At 44.9% G+C, this 19,999-nt stretch overlaps 1 protein-coding gene across 1 annotated transcript in view; it reads left to right on the top strand.

Moving 5' to 3' along the window:
* arid3b (AT-rich interactive domain 3B) overlaps positions 1-19,999 on the top strand; it is a 33,076-nt gene that overhangs the window by 2,672 nt on the left and 10,405 nt on the right. The window contains exons 2-4 of the mRNA XM_018738805.2: positions 1,394-2,038; positions 12,996-13,070; positions 13,471-13,543. Of these exons, the coding sequence (XP_018594321.1) occupies positions 1,394-2,038; positions 12,996-13,070; positions 13,471-13,543 (793 nt within the window). The remainder of the gene's footprint in view (positions 1-1,393; positions 2,039-12,995; positions 13,071-13,470; positions 13,544-19,999) is intronic.

Here is a 19,999-nt window from a genome sequence, read left to right as displayed (position 1 = left end):
CACTTTAAGACCTTTTGCTATGAAATGTATAGTATTAGTATCATTTTCTAATGGTGAACTGGAATATCTTATCCTCATAACAAGGAACATTAATGCTTTATGTATTAGTTGTGGATATTGCTTAAATCATATGTGGCTATGGATGTGTTGCTTTAATTGTGTTTCTGGTAACAGTAATAACCCTATGAATTAAATATTTTTTGGTTGGGTGTCAGTTTTTTCCCAGGTTGTGGGTGAATCCGTGGTTCTAGCTACGTATAAGTTTTAATTTAAACGTAGCTGAAATCACAAAAAAATGTGTAAATGCTTGTATTTTTCCCTGTGCTGTATGAAAAGAAAACCAGAGAGCATCTGCATCTGGCTTATCGGAGAAATAGACATGTGCGTTTAAATTAACTTAAAGCCCATTGTTTGCCTTGAAGCCTAGTGGTTTCACATACAGGGAGTCTCTGGATTTTTAGCAGTGTTTCATCTGTTGTTTGTGTATGCTTTGTCAGAGGGAAGTGTGTGTTGTTGACCAGATATCTTGTACTGTGTGTGTATGTGTGAGAGAGGTTTCATTTTACAGCCACGTAAGAGACAGTGTGATGCAGTGTTTAGAACAGCAGTCAGTAAGGACATAAGTCAGTGTATGTTGCGTTCATTCATTTTTTTAATTCAAAATTGAAGAACAAAATGCAAATTAAGCAAATATGCCTTGTTTTAAAAAATGAAAAACAAATTTTGAATCAACTTTAACAACCATTTTTTGCTCAAAATGTAAAATATTTTAAATATGCCCCATTTATAGTTTCTTGCCCTCTTATTTTTTGACTTTGAGTTTTCATTTTGTGCTATTCTTGAACAACCTGCATGTAAACTAATTGAAACAGTGCATAATCTATCAGTGGCTTCATGGAACATGCTGGCTTCGCTCCGAGTTATTCTTAAGTTAATATGGATCACTATGTGCTTTTCAAAAGCAGCAAGAGTGACACTAAGGGAGAATGACATTTTCACTGAGAAAATAGGCAGGATTTTTCAGGTACGACTTCTTAATCTTATTACTGATTAAACGCAGCTGTTAAAAGCACAGTGAAATTCTAGGGTCTAGTTCTGGGGTTAGGCTACTTGTTTGTTTGGACATATTGTGCACTTCAGGGCATTTGTCATATGTGGTATTGTGAGATTTTGATTTCTACGCTTTGTATGATTAAATGAAAAGAGAAAATTAATAGACAAGTCCCATTTTTGTTTTTTGTGTGCTCAGAAACAAAGCTGGTTTTCTCCTTTTTCTGCAACGTACATGGACCTAACTCGCATTTTTCAATTTCGAATCAAAAAACAAATTAACGCAACATACACGGACCTCCATGGGACTCATTTTTTCCTTCTCTGTTCTTTCCCTTCTCAGCCCAGCTTGTCGCAGGAAGGTGGGCTGGGAGGGGGTTACCCACAGGGCGGCATGGCCGGAGTAAAGCTGGAGGCGGTGATGGAGCAGCTCCAGCGACAGCAGCAGGCTCGACTGGAGATGGAGCGCAAGGAGCGACACTTGCGTGAGGCCCACATCATATATGCGCAACAAATGGCAGCTCAGCAAGCTATCCTGGCTGCAGCCAGTACTTCGGGGACCCCGCTGGGGACTGGCTTCCTGGCCAAGGCCCTGCCAGGTGGGGTCTCAGCTTTGGGGCCCCAGACCAGGGTCTCCAACCAGAGCAGCGTGGATTCCGAGCGGGAGGATGAAGACGGCCGAGGCCGGGACTCCGAATCGGGCTCGGAGGAGGGGGAGGAAGAATTGATGGAGGCTGGGGAAGGCAGCGAAGAGGACAGGGCGGGTGGAGGCAGTGCCCTGGAGTATCTGCGCAAGCAGACCCTGGCCCTCCAGCAGGGCACGTCCCGTCCCCGTCCGTACCCTTCGGCAGGTGGAGCCCAGCCCGCTCCCTCACCTCCGGTCAGGGTGAAGCAGGAGCCAGAAGACGGAGCATCTCCAACGAGGCGCCATTTTTCCACATCACCCAATGGGCAGGCAGACTGGAGTTACGATGACCCGTTCAAGCAGGTACACTCGCATCCACTTATGTTTTGTTACCCCCCCGCAAAGCTGCTGCTCAGTTGTTTCCAATTTTTGCGGTTAAATATAATTTTTCTACTTTGACATTCCTATGTCAGTCTTTCCAAATTATACATGTTTCACTACATCAAAGGACTACATGTCTGAGAGGGTTGGCCCTCAGCCTTCAGAAGTGGAAATGTTTTTGTGCATTTAATAAGCTGCCCCGTCACCTCGCACACGTCCTCATGGAGTGAAAGCAAAGTTATTTCTGTCTAATTGTCCTCCATTGTTTGTGCTTCTGGGCCCCTTATTCTTGCCCTGGGGAGAGAGAGCGAAAGCATAATCTCCTGCACAGTGTGCTCGTGTCACACCACATCATCACACCGCGTGTTTGATTCTCGCGGGAGAGTGCCGTTTCCGCAGCCAAAAAAACCCAGCTCTGAAGTGTGCTCTGGTCAGCTGCCAACCCAGGAGAGGCATCCTCCATCCGCCGCCGTCGCTTTTTACCCTTGTTTCTGTTGAGCACTCGGCGGCTTGGCCTAGATCCAGGATACTGCAGCGGCTGAAGGCGAGTCGGCAGGGCATCAGGGGCACGACAGTGGACCTGCGCGGGATAGCAGTGCGTAGCCGTGCTGAAGAGTGGAGTTCTCAAGGTCCCCCCAACACATTGCAGCAGCCGGGTTGCTTAAACTGTGCAGTATTTGATGTTGTAGTACTGTAGTGAGTACAATGTTAATTGTTGCAAGTTGGCAGTTTTACTCCTTTGCAGGATTTTTACCCTCAACTCATATTGAAAACTTTTGTGTTGTTGCACTGCCGAGCAAAGGGCACAATAGCTCTGATCTTGGGAATCGATTCTGGAAATTTTACATCCATCCATATGAATCCCATAATCGTTTATTAAATGGGAACTTTGTGTCCGTTTGCAGACCTTATGGATTTAAAACAGACTTTCTACTTGAACAGTGGACTTTGAGGTGGACAGCAAGCGCCTTCAGACAAGCTCAAGGCAGCTTGACAAACATCTGGCTTGTGCTCATTGGGGTGTGACCTGCTGAAATGTCACGGTCCCTTGTGCCAAGGTCTCCTGCTTTGCAACGTGGCTCTTTTCACAGAGTTGGTGTTGGTGGGGGGTGGCAGTGTGGAGGTTGGACAGGAGTGGGGGGGAGGATTGTGAAAACAGTTTGTCAGCCATTTTGATTTCCTGTCCTTTATCTCTCCTTACTGGCCTTGGGCGTTTAATGACGCTCATCTCAGTTTCAGGTTGTGTTGCTCAAGGTGCCGGGTTAAACATAGTTTAATAGGAATGTCGGGATAAGGGCCTCGATAAGGAGAGGAGATGCCGCAAATGCCAAGTTGTACGAGGACAACATTTAGTGCGTGGCCGTACCTCTTGACTTTTTCCCCTCAGTTAAGTCCCACAAGAAGGTCACGCAAGTCCAATGTGTTAACTTGCGCTGACCTGCCGTGTGTGTGTGTGTGTGTGTGTGTGTGTGTGTGTGTGTGTGTGTGTGTGTGTGTGTGTGTGTTTTGCGGATCATATTTAGAACCGAAGGCCTTGCAGTTGTTCGTAAACACAGGGTGCGGAGTACTGTTGACGTGCCACGATGGCTTTTTTTGTAAGGTTTCTGTCGTAGAACCACATCGTTGTGGGGGAGCGTCCCTCTGTCATTGATGTATGTTTCCTGACCTCGCCCTGCTCTGAACGGCGGAGTAAATGATTGTTGGACAAGAGGACAGACAATGGGGGCTGCTCGAGAGATTGTGAGGGTGGGTCTGCCTGTTTCTCAGCCCAAGGACCCAGCCAGGCCCTCAGCAGCACAGGGCTGGCCGGTTACCTGACCTCAAGCTTTTGTCCCCCCCCCCCAAGGCCATGTGGGACCGTTCTCCCATGAACCGCTGGGCCTCCCACCTCACGGCGCACTAATCCCGTCATGATAAATGGATTTCTAATCAGTCTGGGTGGATGTTGTGCCGTATGTTTATGTCAGCAATGGCACCGATGGACTCGACCTGCTTGTGGAGCAGAAGGAAAAACGTGCCCTTACATTCACATACTTGCAATTAATTTAGCTACCGCTGCTCTTCAAAGCGATGTGCTACGATTTACCCATTTAGAACTGGTTAGTTTTTACTGGGACAATTTAGAGTAATCACATTGTTAGGTGCCACAGCAGAAGATGGGATTCAGACCTGTGTCCTCCAAGTCCAGAGGCAGTGGCTCCTTGCCAGCATGAGGTCTGAAATCTTTTCTCTTTTGTGTTCATCATATCTCACTGTGTTTTCATGAGATGAGTCAAGGGGACAAGGTCGCTTTTACAGGTCAGGGTTTGAAGCCCAGATCGAGAGCAAGGACTCGAATGTGGGTCATATAACATATGGAAATATATATAACAAACGTGGTAATGATTGTATGCGTGAAATTCTTTGAAATATGACACTTGTCGTGCTGAGTCCAAAACACTCTGGACTAATGATGATGAGGCCAGTGATTGTACCGTGTTCACTACTATGCTAGGCCCAAGGCGTCGCTCGTGTGTCAGGGTGTATTTGTTGACCGCTGTTGCATAATTTAGGTGTCACCCAGCAACGCCTCGGCGCAGGGCGCCGGAGTGTGTGTGAAGCTCATCAGGAGCAAGCAATCGATCAGGGTTATGGTGAGCTTTTAGAAAGGCACTGATTGCCTTTCTGTATATCTTACAAATTGAGCGTGAGAACAAGCAAAACCTTAGTTGCCACTATAGTGCGTTTCTGTTTGGAATGGAAAAATCTTAACAGATGCAATCAAAGCATCTGTTGGAGGAGCTGCTGACTGTCATGCCCAATGAATAGAAGAAATGTGAGTTGTTTCCACCGTGACATTCTCTCACACAGGAAAGGGAAGGGGGGGATTTGAGGCAGTCTTTCGTGACACAGGTGCGCCCTCTTTCCCCGTGGCACTTTGCACACCGTTCACTTGTGTTCCTGCCCCCCTCCCAAGCTTCAACACTCCAACTTTGTGTTCCGTCTTATCGAGTGGCAAATTCACCGATCGCTTCTGCTCGGGAATTTCTGAGGACAGCTTCCAAGGGTCCTGTCTAGCCTCTTTTGTCATTGATTCGTGTGAACTGAAGCCATGGCCAGGATAGACCCAACTGGAGAGCTGCGGAGCACTCATGCCTCCAACAGGCCAATACACCTTACAGCACGCTGAGTAAAATTCACAGCAATGCAAAGTCACACCTCTGTTTTGGTGCTTTTGTTAACCTCCAGAAAATCCAAGCGCGGAGGTTCTCCCACGTCAGATAATACATTTTAAAGCAGATATTTGTCATGAACGCTTAAACATCCGCCTGTCGTGAAGTGTAGGGACCAGTTGGCCGAAAAACTTCCATTGAATGTCATTTGAAGGGCCTCAGTAAAACAGTCTTGCCCCAAAAGGCCAATCAAATGCAGGCATTTATTAAAAAAAAAAAAAAAGGCTGTAAAATGGTGAACAAAAGGTCCAGTCAGCTCTGCAGGAAGGCAGTGCTTTATAGGATGGAGAGCAGCGGTAGGCACACTATTGATCAGCTTTATTTGGCCGAGTGGCTCAGTCACATGACCACTTTCTCTCTCAACAATGGAGGAGTTTATTGGGGTAACATTGTCCTGCCTTTTGGTTGAAGTATTTGCACGATTCACTATTACTGCAGGGCAACAGTTAACTTTCAGTGCGTAGACCTCTTACGGGGTCCTTGGATGAGTTTCTGGGTGTGTGGATTTCTTTGAAAGTAACACTGAGTAAACTTAAACGTCAAAGCATTACCAGCTATAAAAATTGAGTTTCTGTGTAAAGATTTATTTTCAGCACAATAGAGTGCAATATCTCAAATTTATTTTTGGACATTTTTCTAGGATGGAGTGTTTTTTTTTTTTTTTTAAAGGGATATGTGTCCTAGAGAGGGTTAAGAACCTCCCTGTAGTGCTAATGAAATGTATAATTTTTGCATACTTCAAATCTGAATTCATAAGAAGAAATAAGTAATTTCTTTTGCCCTTTTTTATTTTTAAATTAACACAAAGGAGTCACTGCAACAGAGGGAAGCGGTCTTCTCTCACATGAGAAGCGTGATCTTGACCTTATACTGCAAAAGGAAATGTGAACTAGGTGGACTTGTGAAATAGGAAGGGGGAAAAGGAGACTTAAGCGGGGTACTAATGTAGTTGTGAAGTTCCAGAAAGGTGACCGAATCTTCTGAAATTATGAAGTGGAACGAACACTGACTTTTTACTGGAAATAGTTTAGGCAGTTAAGTCAACAACATATCTGTGCAAGGAGACCATAGCAATAACTCTCATTTCCTTTCCAAACGTATAAGAACGATCAGCATGGTTTCCATATTTTCATCAAAGACTGGAATTGCATTTTAACAGGAATACAGAAGGATGCATATGAAACTCTTTCCCCCCCCCCCTCCTGTGATCTTTTAAATGGCTGGATAAACACTCTTTGGGTAAACTTCTCACTCTCCCTTTTTAAGAGTTTTCTGACTTCAAAACTTCATGCTGAAAATATTTAAAATGGCACCTGTTCATTGGTTTGTATGTTGCTTTTTACCTTGTGGTGCATAGTGAGCACAACCTTTACTAAAAGGTTGAACATACAGCTTCTTTTTACCATATTGTTAAGGTTGCATTTCACATTTTGTAATGCATTTGTTTCCCTATTCTGCTTTGCTTTAATTTCCATGGGTGCAGCTGGGTGCCTTCTGGTTCTTGGTTTTGCCTCATTAGCAGCTCTCAGCCAGCGTGGCGGGGGCAGGAGAGGTCGGGGTGTTTGCTATCAGTGCTCAAGTAAACATTGAGAATCCTCTCCCACAAAGAGATGGCTATCATTTTCAGTTTGCGGTGTGTCCTCGCTGCTTTGTTAAAAGCGGTTGTTTTTCGCTCTGCCCAACGCACGTAATGCACAGTATGAAGATGCCTGCATGACTTCTGGTGTGTAACTTTTTTTTTTTTCTGCCTTTTGCATTGTCTTTTATCACAAGGTGAGGAAGACCATGCAGTTGAGAGTGATCTCCTCTCAGTGGCAGGGACGAGTTGAGGGGGTGGGCACACGCCGACTGAGGAGGGGTGAGGGATCTTCTGTATCGCTCTGCCTCACCCAAAGGAAACATTCCAGACAGAATTAGAGTTCCCCTCTTTAAACAGCAAGAATTCCCATGGCTCGGGATCGGCCCTCTATGGGGGTGGAAGCAAACTGCTGCAGCGGATTGTTTTTGTTCACTGTCAGCGTGGCTGTAAGAGTAAGGAGGGATGCAAAGGAGAGGGGTGGCGTGGAGGTGCGGCTGGAGATTGACGGAAAAGCCCTGCTGTAGTCCATTCCTCTGACCCTGTGTGTTGTGGCTGCCAGTGCAGAACTTGTGAAAAATGCATTTCCAGGGGACCACTGGATGCCTTTGTAACTTTTTAAATGGGGAATATTGTACTCATTGCAGAATTATACACTTGGAAATTTACTAAAGTATTATTGACATTACCCAAGGATATGCATGATGAGGGTTTTGGGGACTAGTTCACCCTCTAAGCTGTTAGACCATATCTGATCACCGAATGAATCGCAGGTGCAGGGTGTGAGCTGTTGCACCTCTGAGGCTTCCTGTCACCAGACATGTTTGCGCACCCTACTGGTCGGTGTGCCTCTCACGAAGCTGTATTCGCCGGTCATCTGTACCCAGGACAGGGTGTGTGTCCCTCTTTGAAACTGCGACCCTGCACACCTTAACTGGATGTGAGAGCATGACCGAAGCTCGTACTGAACATGCTTAACATTCAGACTCATGAATGCTTATAGTAATTGTTTGTTGTAAGGATCTCCTTTTGTTTTCTTCAAGTATCACAATTGGTAATTAAGGTCTGTATTAAAACCATCGTTTTAAGATCATAATCCCTTCCGTTTATATTTTAAGGCAGTGTCTGCTTCTGCAGCCCATGCAGACTCCCCTCCCCTGCTGACCAATGCCTAGCCGTTGTGGCAGAAAGAACTGCTTTTGTGCTCTTGAACTGCTTCTCGTAAATGTATAACGGAGTCAGAGCTAACAATGGCTAAAAAGAAATTTGTTTCTGTAAGCCGCTTTGGCTAAAATGCCTGCAAACGACTAATGTGAAATAACATATGGGTGTTTTGTGCGTCTGTTGTTGTACCCCACCCCCACACCTAGTCGAGTTCTCGAAGCCTGCCGGCATTATCGGCATTCTTCCTCGGCACCTTCGGTGCTTTCTGTACTGGACGCCTCAGCCGTTTGCAGTGACCACTTGACCCGTCCGTGAACTTGCACCAGAACCACCGTGGTATGCTGCCATGAGCAAACCCAGGAAAGGGGGCAAACTTTTTTTAATTCACTTAATGACCTTAAAGTGACAGAATACTTGTATCTTACTACTTGGTAGTCCCAGTGATGTTTTGCAGATGCTTCACTTGTCTCGCCTGTCTCCATACAGTTTTGTTTTCACTCAAGGTGAGCAGTTCCAGTGCATAGCCAGCGTTTGTGGCAGATGGTCCTCTGGCAGCCAGGTCTTTGTGCGGCGCATCTCTCTGTAGGGAGGGTGTCGCTGAGACACGTGGCACAATAGCAGCTAACGTGGAACAGGCATGCGCTCGCCTGGATGTGGGCCAAACAAAAAGGCCTGTTCTGATATGGACGTGAGCAGTTATACGCCCCAACACGTGATCATAATGTGGGTAAATTTTAAAAGATTTATGCATCCGTTTCCAAACCGGCTATGTTTCCGCTCTGAGCTCAGAGTTGTACAGTTACTACTTTCAGCTGTAGTGCTTTAATTATTAATGACTTCTCCAATGTTGGAACGCTGTGCTGGTTAATTGCCATTGGCCTGGTAATGAGCTGAAGTTTATTGTGCAAATAAATAAACAAAAAAGCCAATGGTAGAATGTAAAGCAGTGACAGGAGTAACACCCAGCTCTGAAACATTCACATTTCACTCATACTTGTTACTCTAACTCTAAACACGTGTGAGAATTTACATTGGAAATTTGCCATTAATCAAAGGAGGTGATGCACCCTGCATGTGTATGCGTGTGCTTGCCCACACACATGTGCGCTCCAAGTTGAAGAGTGGGGGAGGTGCTCTCAGCCTGAGGAATGTGATGTCTTGCTAAAAGAAACTTTAAAAGTACAAATGCATCCAGTTTTGTTTGACGAGCAGGGCTGCCACTGTGTTTGAATTGACTCCTTGCAGTGATATGACTATGTGCTCCTGTCTTTGGGTCCTCACTTTGTCCTGTCTCCCTCCTCTTGTCAAGAAAAAGTGTAGTTGGAGCACAAGGAGGGTGAGTCACTTGGTCAGTGCCCCTTGTTACCTTCTGATCTTCTGTGTCTCCAAGGCTTCGCTCTTGGCATGGTCTCAAGCGAGCCACAGCCCGGATTCCAGCCCCTTGAGGTCTGCGTTGACCTTCAGTCCTCTGTCTCATTCTGTTTACTGCTGGAGCAAAGTCACTGTTGTACTGTTTTCATTCCGTAACTCTCAACTCCATTGTCAAGTGGATTTAGTCTAGCTTCTTGATCATCACATCAGTTTATGTACTGTGTTGCTGCTGTTAAAGGTACTGGAGCTGCTTTCAGCCTAGATCAGACCTCTGAGGTCTCCTTGGACAGACAGATGACAATGTCCATCTTCTTCCAGAGTAAATACTTCCACATTCTCTTCTCATACGTGACATCGCAACTCAGGGTAGTCTGAGTGCCTAGTAAAAGGACCGAGAAGTACTGCTGTGGACTGTAATGTCAAAGTAAGTTCCATTTATTTCTCTCTGATTTTGACACAGAGGTTTTGCAATTGATATGCAACTGATAGGAGGTAACAATGTGCATGAGGCCATTCCATCCAGCACAATTACTGGTGTAGTGCTCGGACAGGAGATTAACCACCCCCCCACTCCCCGTTTTGGTTGTTGTGGTACATGAGATCCCACACCAGCTTTATTGGATGAAAGGTCCTATCTGCTCATTGCCCCACAGTGTGCTAAGAAGCTATATGAATTATTCCACGAGTCAGACAGTTGGAAGCCATCCCAAGAGTTTAAAGCCCAATTATTTCATCTGGATTACAGATTGAAAGCAGCTCCATGCTCTTAACTCTCCCTCATGTGGTTGGGTTCCTTTTTATCCACACTAAGAACTGGATTTTACTAGCGTCATGCTGGAACAGTTGTGGAACTTAAGCGTATTTCATTATTTTAATCCAGGACGTTAAGGGCACTATTAAAAGTGTAATTTTGCTATCGGAGAGACACTAACCTTTTGTTATGTAGGGGAGATCGCAGAGTTTAACAGGTTACACACACTTTATTGTCATTTGGAGTTCACCATGTTAATGAATTCTCTGAAATGCCAGGAGTGCATTGCTCAATTAATGCAAAAAATGTAATGTATTTTGGTTATCCATTAAATTTCTTCTTTGTCTTTAAACGGCTCGTCCAAACTTTCTTTCTCCCTGCTATTAGAGTGCTTTGAAATAATAAGGCTCATCTTCATAGCAGCTATTGCCGTGACTAATGGTGCTCTTTGTTGAGACATGCTTGTTCCGGAGGAAAAACTCGAGTATAATTAAATGGCCACTACCCACGTCTGCACTGGGAGGCTCCCCTCGCTATCTGACAACTTGCAATTTAGCAGAGAAAGATTAGTAAGGGGTGGACAGAGAAGGGAGGGGAAAGACACTCCATTATGACCATTACGTGCCCACAGAGTTGTGGAATATGCGCCAGAATGCGGTTGTGTGGGGGATCATCAGTAGACGTCCAACTTGCAATTGTGGATTTGGATTTCAGTGGGGAGGGGAGAGAAAATTGTATGATATTTCAAAAGATATCTTTGTCGTCTTTTTTTTTTTTTTTTAATATGCCTTTGAACAATGGAGGGCTTCTTGTTGACATGTAGAGAACTCGTTGGCTTTTATGCTGCTAGTTTTGGACCTGTTGGTGCCACCAGCTAAGTAAAGGGCAAAATAAATGTATTGGTAAAAATGTAAGCTTTTTAATCCTTTTTGAATGCAGTTATTCTTTCTCTGCTGTTTAAATGTGAAAATACTCACACAGTATGTTTCCCTGTTTTCACCACTGAGGTTTTCTTATCCTGTGAAATTTCACCGAAGCTCTTGTTTTGCACATCCACAGCTATCGATCGGCGCGGCTGAAGGAATAGGCACTGGGGATCAGCCGGCAGCAATGACTTCCTGTGTTCGACCACTCTTAATGGAAGTGGAGCTTTCTTCAGTCTCTGACAGCGAATGGCTCAAGTACTGCACACTCTGAGCCTTCCTGCAATAACTACTTATAATGGCATATTGTGCACCAGGTTAGGTGCACATTGTTATGCAGCTCACGTTAAGGCATTGATAAAACTGAACTTTTTTTAATTATAAATTGTGGCATATGATTTTCTGTCATTTCTGACATTCAAATATGGTCTGGCTACAAAGACTTATTTTTCTCTAAAGATACAGCAGCTAATGTATAAACAGGTCAGTTTTTTTTTATATATATATTTATTGCTACTAGCCTGCATGCACTTTGGTTCAGAATCTTCAAATGAAAGGAACAATTTGGAAATGCAGTTTAAGTTGATGCTTCTGAGTGGTTTTGTGGTGACCATCTCTGAATTGGTGTGTGCGCACACAGTGTTTCTCATGGATGTGCAAGACCTGTAGTTATTGGCCTGGGTTTTGACGGTGGATGAATTCATCCATCAGCACAACCTTTAATCCTGCCTGGGTGTCAAGGCCTGAGATTGAAGCACACTCTGGCAGTGCCATAATCTCACTGTGAACTTGGCAGGGTGGTGTCAAGCTCCTTGACTTGATGTGAAACATGTGGGACTCCAAGCTTTATTGAGAACAACCCTTTATTCTCAGATGTGACTTGCTGTTTTGTCAGTGTGTGTTTTGATGGAAGATGGAGCCTTTTCTGTTTCCTCACAACAACTCAGCGGCACAGATGGTTTATTTTCATCCCTAATTGGCCTCCGGCCAGCTATTCGTGTATGGTCATAACGTGATTACCCGTCCGGCAGCCTGGCCAATAAACCTGCTAACTGCATTATCCATAGGGGGTTGGAGAGCAGGTGACGACAAAAGCACGGCCCACTTTTCAGAGTGGGGCTTTGCGGATCTATAGCAGGGCTCGGATAAGCGCTTGCTGGAATGAAGGTGGCTTTTTTTTTTTTTTTTTTTTTTTTTCTTTCCCTCCTTTTCGGGGGGGGGTGCAAGGCAAGCATGTGTACCGCATCTCAACTAATTTGGCACATTGGCACCCACAAGCACCACATGTGTTAATGTCATAAGTTGTGAAAGAAGAAAATAATGCTTTCTGCAACAGGATGTCTTCCTGTTCATAACTGATCCTTTTAAGGATTAGACCAGTAGAAAGTACGATTGGCGACCAGAGGGAGCTGAGGTGAACTCTGAGCTAATGGCAATAGGTGTGCAAATGTGGCCGCTGTACTTCATACTCTGATCCCTACCACCTGCATCCAGTGTAAAGTCCTGTGATTTGACTCTGAGCAGCTCTAGAGGCCTGACACAACTGAAACCCAGAGTTCCCGGCGATGTCGTTAAGAGGGACTGAACATGGGGTGGGGAGGCTGCAGCATGAGCACAGGCTATGTGTACTTGCTGCAAGTTTAGATTTGGCTATGGACAGGTTTGTACTACTCAACTCTGCTGACTGTGTAGCCAGCAGCTGTCTTTGGTATGTAGATCATTGCAACTCGTAGACATGCAAGTGTACACACGAGCATGTACACATAGTATTAAGTCTGCCATGTGTTCCCAGTGCAGTTGGCTGGTCTTGTATTTGTGTTGGGTTAGGGTTAGAGACCCGGTCGACAACCTCTGGGGGGGGGAATCTGTCAAAGAACAGGTGTGGTACGTGTGATTTAGCTCCAGTTTACCCTGTATCCTCCTTCCATCCCTCCCCTTTCAGAGCGACAGCGGAGCCTGGACAGACGAAGTGGATGGGGTTAGAGGAAGAGGAGAAGCATCCAGAGACTTTGCAAAGGTGGGCATCCTGCACAGAGTAGATGCATGCGATGAACCGGGGGGGTCTAATCGAGTGCCTAATGTTACATATGTGTAGCACCAATGCATTCCCTGTATTTAAAAAAAAAAAATAAAAAAATACATTTAGTGCAACAAAGTTTAACCTAGGTCAGATTTTCATTTTGAATTTTTGCCTTCAAGAAGGCATTATAGGGGACATGATGGACACAAAGCAATTGCAACTGCACTGTTCTGTTATACCCCGTATGCTTGAAGTTAGTTATGGACTTTGCTAGATGAACTGCTTTAAAATCGTTTACAGAAAATAACATTATTGAAAAAGGCATAAAAATATAAATTGTTTGCGAACAAATGCTGGATATAAAAAGTTACTCCTTCCCCTCATGCTTTCTCCACAGTTGTATGAGCTTGACAATGATCCAAAACGCAAAGAGTTTCTGGATGACCTGTTCAGCTACATGCAGAAAAGAGGTAAGTGTGGCATAACAGCACTCCTGGTTCTCATCAGCAAGCACAACGATCCTGTTCAGACCACAACCCCTCAGATGCAAACAGGGCGAGAGTGCGGCTTCCTGTTTGACTATCCTTGTCTTCTAATCAGAGGACCGTTCGGAATCCCGCTGCCATATGATTGGTTCCAGCCGTCATTCTGAGTCGCTTTGTAAAAATAACTAATAGGGTAAATCCTGGCAAACTGTTCTTGAGAGAAAGAACTGGAGAAATTGACTAAAGTTCTTATTATGGGGATATGTTTGACCAGGGTTTGAGTACAAGGGTTTTTTTTTTTTCTTCCCCATTTTAAAATTGAAGAGATCTGAGCTCAGAAGGATATAGTTGCCTTGTCAGTCCTCTTTAAAGTGTTCCACGGCATTAACCATGACAAAGGCTGGTAAACCAATCAGTTGCGGTGCATCAGTAACATGACAGATACTCGTGGTGTGACTACTCTGGACTTTTGTGTGACTCTAATTTAAATTCTCAGACCTGTGAACCTGCAGCACGCTGTCCGGGTTCCCAGTTGAGCTAATGAATCATTGCTTGCTGCTCCATGTGAGAGTACAAATTCCTTTTGCCCCAATTTGTTCTGTAATACATGTAGTAAAAAAAAAAACCACATCCTGCTGTGACAATAGTTTACTAGCGTGTTGAGTCACCCGCTAAACATGTAAGAATCAGGTAGCACAGCGGTTACAGAAGTGGTCGTGTGCCTCAAAGTTCCTCTCTCACACTGAAATGTATGATGATTTACATTGATTACCCTAGCATAGCACTAACCCCCCCCTCGGTTTACTGTTGGCCAGAAATAAAGGTTGGGTTTTTGAATTGGAGGAGTATGTGAGTTACCATGTTGGAAAATGTCATTGTGTAGTTGTTCAAACAGTCTACTGGACAGATGTGCTATAAAAAAAATCTGTTCCTTTGAGCTCCCTCTGAAACGAAGGGAGTCTTGTGGGTAAATGTGTTGGGTTGGAACTGCTGCAAAAACACAACCGGTACGACTGTTGACGGACGTAGTGCTTTGCTGTTAAGACTGTGAGGTGTTTGGTCACAGCAGCAATGAGCTGCATGGCAGTGACAGGCAGCAGGGTTCGGCCTACGTTCTGCTAGGTCTCTCATTACTCATTGAGGCCTGTTAACGATGGGACCCCTGTGATTTGGGTCGGCCCCCTCACCGGCACACCCTGTCCTGCTCCTCGACATCTGGAAGACACATGTCGGCAGATCATCTACTGGTCTTACGTCGGAGGCCCTACAGATGGGTCTTTTGGGCTTTTAGCTGCTGGGCTAACTGCTGCTTTCCACGACTCCTTTCAGTTACTTGGTTTACTGTTTTTGTTTAGTTTATTTTTGTTTACTAAGTGTCTTTCGTCAGTCCTCTTGCTTTCTTTATTTAATTTATTATTTAAACTTTGTTTTGGCATTTTGTAGAGGTTCTTGCCTCATGTATATTTAATCTCCAAATAAACAGCAAGTATAAGCAGATTAATAAGTAGGCCCTTGGTATAAACGGTGTATACTGTATATTTCACGATCTGATAGTGATTCTTCATTCAAACTTTCCTTGTTTGAAGTGTGAGTCTAGAAGAGGACTGAATGGGCAGGGTCTGAATGAGAGATTATTTTTAAAAGTGAACTTTAAGAAACATTTGTACTGTCAGAGTGGAGAGGCCAGGTGCTGCTTAGCTAAGAACCGCAGGTTGAAACACAGGTTAAACCTCCACAGATCAAGACATTTGGCTCAGTGGCGTAATCCTCTTTAATTCTCATTCCAGACCATCCTGGGCTACCTGGCTGTGCTCTGTCACAGTAAACATCCCTCCCAATTAAGATCCAGTCCAAAGACAGTGTTGCCTTCCCTCCTCCTGTCACTACTAAATGCCACCAAGCTGACCTCTGCCGTCTTCTTAATCAAGGCCTTAATCGCAGAAACATAGGATTTGACTCCACAAACTTCCACAGGCTATCATGTCTGAGATGACATGATGCTGAGGCTCAGCACAAACTAAGCCTCCGTCCTCCAGCATGTGTACATGATTCCAGGACAGAGAAACCGGTTTCATCCTTTGTGTTCTTAACAGCTGGCAAACGCTGCGTTAATATGTGAGTAAGCGCACTCAGCCCTGAGGAATTTCCCCAGCTGTTTGGGACAACACACCAACACAAGCCCTTTCTATAAAGGTGCCAGTTATGGGTCATATCAAAATGTGAGAAATATGCAACTGAGGTTTATCATTTTCCACACACATCCAATAGCAACACTAATGGAAAATAAGATTGAAATGTTGCACTTATATAAATTAAAAATGGCACTCCCTGTAAAGTCTTTGACATTTCAAGTGTCTGATACCAAGTGACACTCTGAACACATGTTTATTAAAGCTATTCATCTTCTCCAGAAGTTGAGATCAGTAGATGGGTTCATATTTATCTCGTGGAGCCCTACCTTCAATGTCCTTTAGTTTCCCCCGAGACAGCAGCAGCGTTGGCATGGGAGGGCTGAAAGCAAGACTACGGACACGCTATTCCGTCTGTCCGAACTGCTCGCCCCCAGGCGGGGCACAAGGAACCGGAGCCTAACCCGGTACGCAGGGTGTAAGGCCGGAGGGGGGGTGGACACACCCAGAACAGGACGCCAGTCCGTCGCAAGGCACCCCAAGCGGGACTCGAACCCTCAGATCCACTGAAGAGCAGGACCCGGACCAACCCTCTGTGCCACCGCATCCCACGGACACTCTATTAGAGCCTCTTAAAAAAAACAGGAATGGCCAAATGCCTGTCAGCACTGCCTACTGGTAGTAATTACTGCTTCTCATGTGATGGACTTGCTGAGTGTGATGTTGAAAATGGAGCTGGGTAGGATGAATTGGGGCAGAGAGGAACCTCACATTTCTTGGAGTCATTGGATTATCCCTTTAAATCAGTCTCTCCCTGTCCTCAGCAGTGATGCTAGTTCAGACTCAAGGGGAGTCATCTCAGGGAGTTTGGCCAATCCCACAGTTTGTCGGTAGTACCATCTTTCTTTTCTGTAGATGAAGCTGAGCAGTAGTTTGGCGGGGGGGGGCTGGGCTGCTGACTTTTCAGGAACATCTGACTAGGAAATGACACTAGTTAAAAGGCCTGCTGGTACTGCTAATTTGCATATTGTGTGTGCATGTGACATTTCAATCATGGAAGCATGTTGTAAAGTTTCTAATCACAGTGTACAGGCCATTTCTCAGTATTCACATGCATGTATAGTTACTTATTTCCTGTACCTCAGATGTACTATAAGTAGCTTGCTTGGATGGTTTTGCAATAGTCATTAACAGGCTCTGTGTCTTCAAGCTATTGGGAAGCCATGGCTTGCGTGAGGTTCCAGAAGAGGGCTGCACCGCTGAGATGCCCCAGGCACCCTGGGGTAACCAAGATGGTGTTTGTAGGATCAATGAACCCAGGGCTGCTGGAGGGCCTGGGGACACTGATGTGTTGCTGTATCATAAACAAGACCACATGGCACCCTTGCTATAGTCAAGACAGGTTGACTGCTCTCTTCTCTCTTGTGGCCTTTGGAGATTGACTGCAGATTCTCTTCAAAGACTAGAATAGTGAATTAGATTGCCGTTTTATTTCATGTTCAATTTTTTAATGATTATAATCTGGGTCTTTTATATTAGAGCACTCTGCATCAGTTCATATGTTTGTGCTTCTGGCTGCCTTTTTATTTATGTTGATAAAAGACCAATACTCAGCACTTTAATATAATTACTTGGGTTGTATTTTGTAGTTGCAGCAAAAGCAATGACACTCCCTGAGCAGCTTTCCCCACTTTAATGTCACGCAGTGACTGGCATTGAAACTCGATAGCAGTAAGAGGATAGGGGCTGAGGAGCTGACACACACCTTAAAACATGGGGCAAGGTGGAGAATTTGGGGGGGGGTGTGGCTGTAGAGCAGGGTTAGGGCCTCCTGTTTTTCTGAGGAAGATTAATGAGCCCCTAAACTCAGGGCCCAGCCTTTGATATGGGAAGCTTGATGGACAGCAGACATGGAGATGGATACCACTGCATGTCTGTGAATAGGGGGAGAGGTTTGAGGCAGCTGAGATGAAAAGACAGGAGTTGTTGGTTGGGGGTGATGAGCTGGAGGAAATGCTCTGCTGGTGCTCCCATCCCCCTGAAAAGTGGTGCTCCGTCAACAGTGGAACCTGATGGAGATGTGGAGGGTTGGGCAGGAAAAGGCCTTTACTTCCACACTTGAATATACAAGACCAGCCTTTAAGTACTTCTTGATTTGTGGACTTGAACCAAGACTGCAACTTTTATCCTTTGGCTTGAAAATTACTTGCCACTCTAAATTTTGAACCATTCTTTTGTGTGGACATGTCACCTCTGCTCCTTTTCATCACAGGCAGAGGGTACTAAGCAGCTGGCTTGTAATTTGCCTAAGGGAGACTTGGCTTAGTGTTTTTCATAGTTTTTTCCCCAGCTCTTAGGGATAATTCATTTTAAGTTTCTTACGCTGGACTTTTTATTTTGCATTTTGGTGGTGTGCTCTATGTCACATACATTATTTCCATTTCTAAATAACTGTCAACATAACTACCTTAGTCTTCCAGATTTTGTGATTAGTGGGTTTTGTTTTCACCTTAATTACAGATGTACTATGAAGGGATTTGCTTTCTTGCAAAGCAGCGAAGACCTTAATCATCACGTATTAAGTCTGTGCTCAGAAGATGAGGGGTTGATCTAGAGCTTGGAAATTTTCTTTGAATCCATTTTTCACTGGTGACACTATGTGAAGTTGGTAAGTATAGGTTAGCAGTCTCGTTCCCAGGATCAATGTTGTGCTTGTAATCTCATAGGAATCTGCAAAGAAACTCATTCCAGGAACGTGCCGTATATTTAAGTGAAAATGCTTCCGAGTTTTTCCGTGAATGTTTTTGCTTATCTTGTCTGTCACTGGATTCACGCAAAATCATCACAGAAGTGATGGGAACTTTTGCTTGACTTAGAGCTTTGTTTCAAGGTTTCTTACCAACGATTTTTTTTTGCCCTTTGAGGGTCTGCAAACTGCACACTAGGGTTTCTGCCCTCCGGGAGCCCACCTTCTGTGGCTGTACCCTGAGCTGCTGTCCCACAGAGCAGTTTTCCATTGGCTTATTGATTAGCCCAGAAGGACCGAAAAACCACGCTCGTGAGCTGATGACTGTATCTGTCGATCTGTGGGTGTATTGATTTCTGCATGGAGCAATCCTGAAGGAAGCGGTGGGGGGTGTAGGTGCTTGAGCCCAGGGGAAGATTCCCCTCTCCCCCCCACCCCCCCAGACACCCTGTCAATGAGGCACTTTCTGCGCCTGGAGGGGAGAAGTCTATATTTACCCTCTCGGTGACACTTAGCCCATCCCCATGATGCAGTCACTACCAGGTTGAAACTCGTTCCTCTGTAAAGCTGCGAATGAAATGCAAATGGGGGAGTTCAATCAGGACAGATCTGCCAGGTTAAAGTATGGTCAGCAGGTCTAATACCAGCAGTTACAGTTGCTTGTTAAAACATTAGAATAAGACAGTCAGCACAGAATTGCCTTGCTTTCAACGACAGTACATTAGTGTTAATTCTGTTTGGAACTCATTTCAGACTTAGTCCAGCTGCCCATGGTCACTGACACAGGATCCTGCCACCATTCAGTGCGAACGTGATGATGAACGTTCCAGCTTTTATTGAAGTCCTTGGTCAACATGGCCGGACTATTTTAGGCAAGTCAGTGTATAGGCTTTCCAGACCCAGGAATTCTCCTTTGTTAAAATACTAAATGAAGCAATTAAATAAGTCATGACTTGTTTCTAAATAGCGAAGGTGGAGCCAAATTGGACGTTTTACTTTAATTTCCTTTTGTAAGCAATAAGAACACATGGATAATCCACCAAGGCACTTACATTTTTTTTTTTTTTTTTTTTTTTTTTTGGGGGGGGGGTCCTTTAGTTTAAGGAGGTGTGGTGGCACAGTGGGCTGGACCAGGTCCTGCTCTCCAGTGGGTCTGGGGTTCAAGTCCCGCTTGGGGTGCCTTGTGACAGACTGGCGTCCTGTCCTGGGTGTGTTCCCTCCCCCTCCAGCCTTGTGTTGCCAGGTTAGGCTCCAGTTCCCCACAACCCCGTATGGGACAAGCGGTTCAGATGGTGTGTGTGTGTGGTTTGATTAATCAAGTTTGGCTTTCTTTCTCTGAATGTCTTGGATGGGGTAGAGACCGTTGTTTGTAAACGGCTATGTTGGCTGCACCTGGTTGTGCATTTTGAAATAAGTGAATTTCCCTCTTTCAAAGAGCTCTGTGCCACGAATGATGTTTTCAGTCTTGAAGACAAATCCCTTCAAACAAACGGATCGTACACTTTCTCAGTGTTTTTGAGCGTCATTAATTTGTGATTGCAGTAATACGGTGAAGAAACTGCACGA

Source organism: Scleropages formosus, chromosome 7 (genome assembly GCF_900964775.1).
Source record: "Scleropages formosus chromosome 7, fSclFor1.1, whole genome shotgun sequence".
Taxonomy (NCBI): domain Eukaryota; kingdom Metazoa; phylum Chordata; class Actinopteri; order Osteoglossiformes; family Osteoglossidae; genus Scleropages; species Scleropages formosus.
Note: the sequence above shows the minus strand (reverse complement) of the source record. Positions and strands in the feature narration are given on the sequence as shown.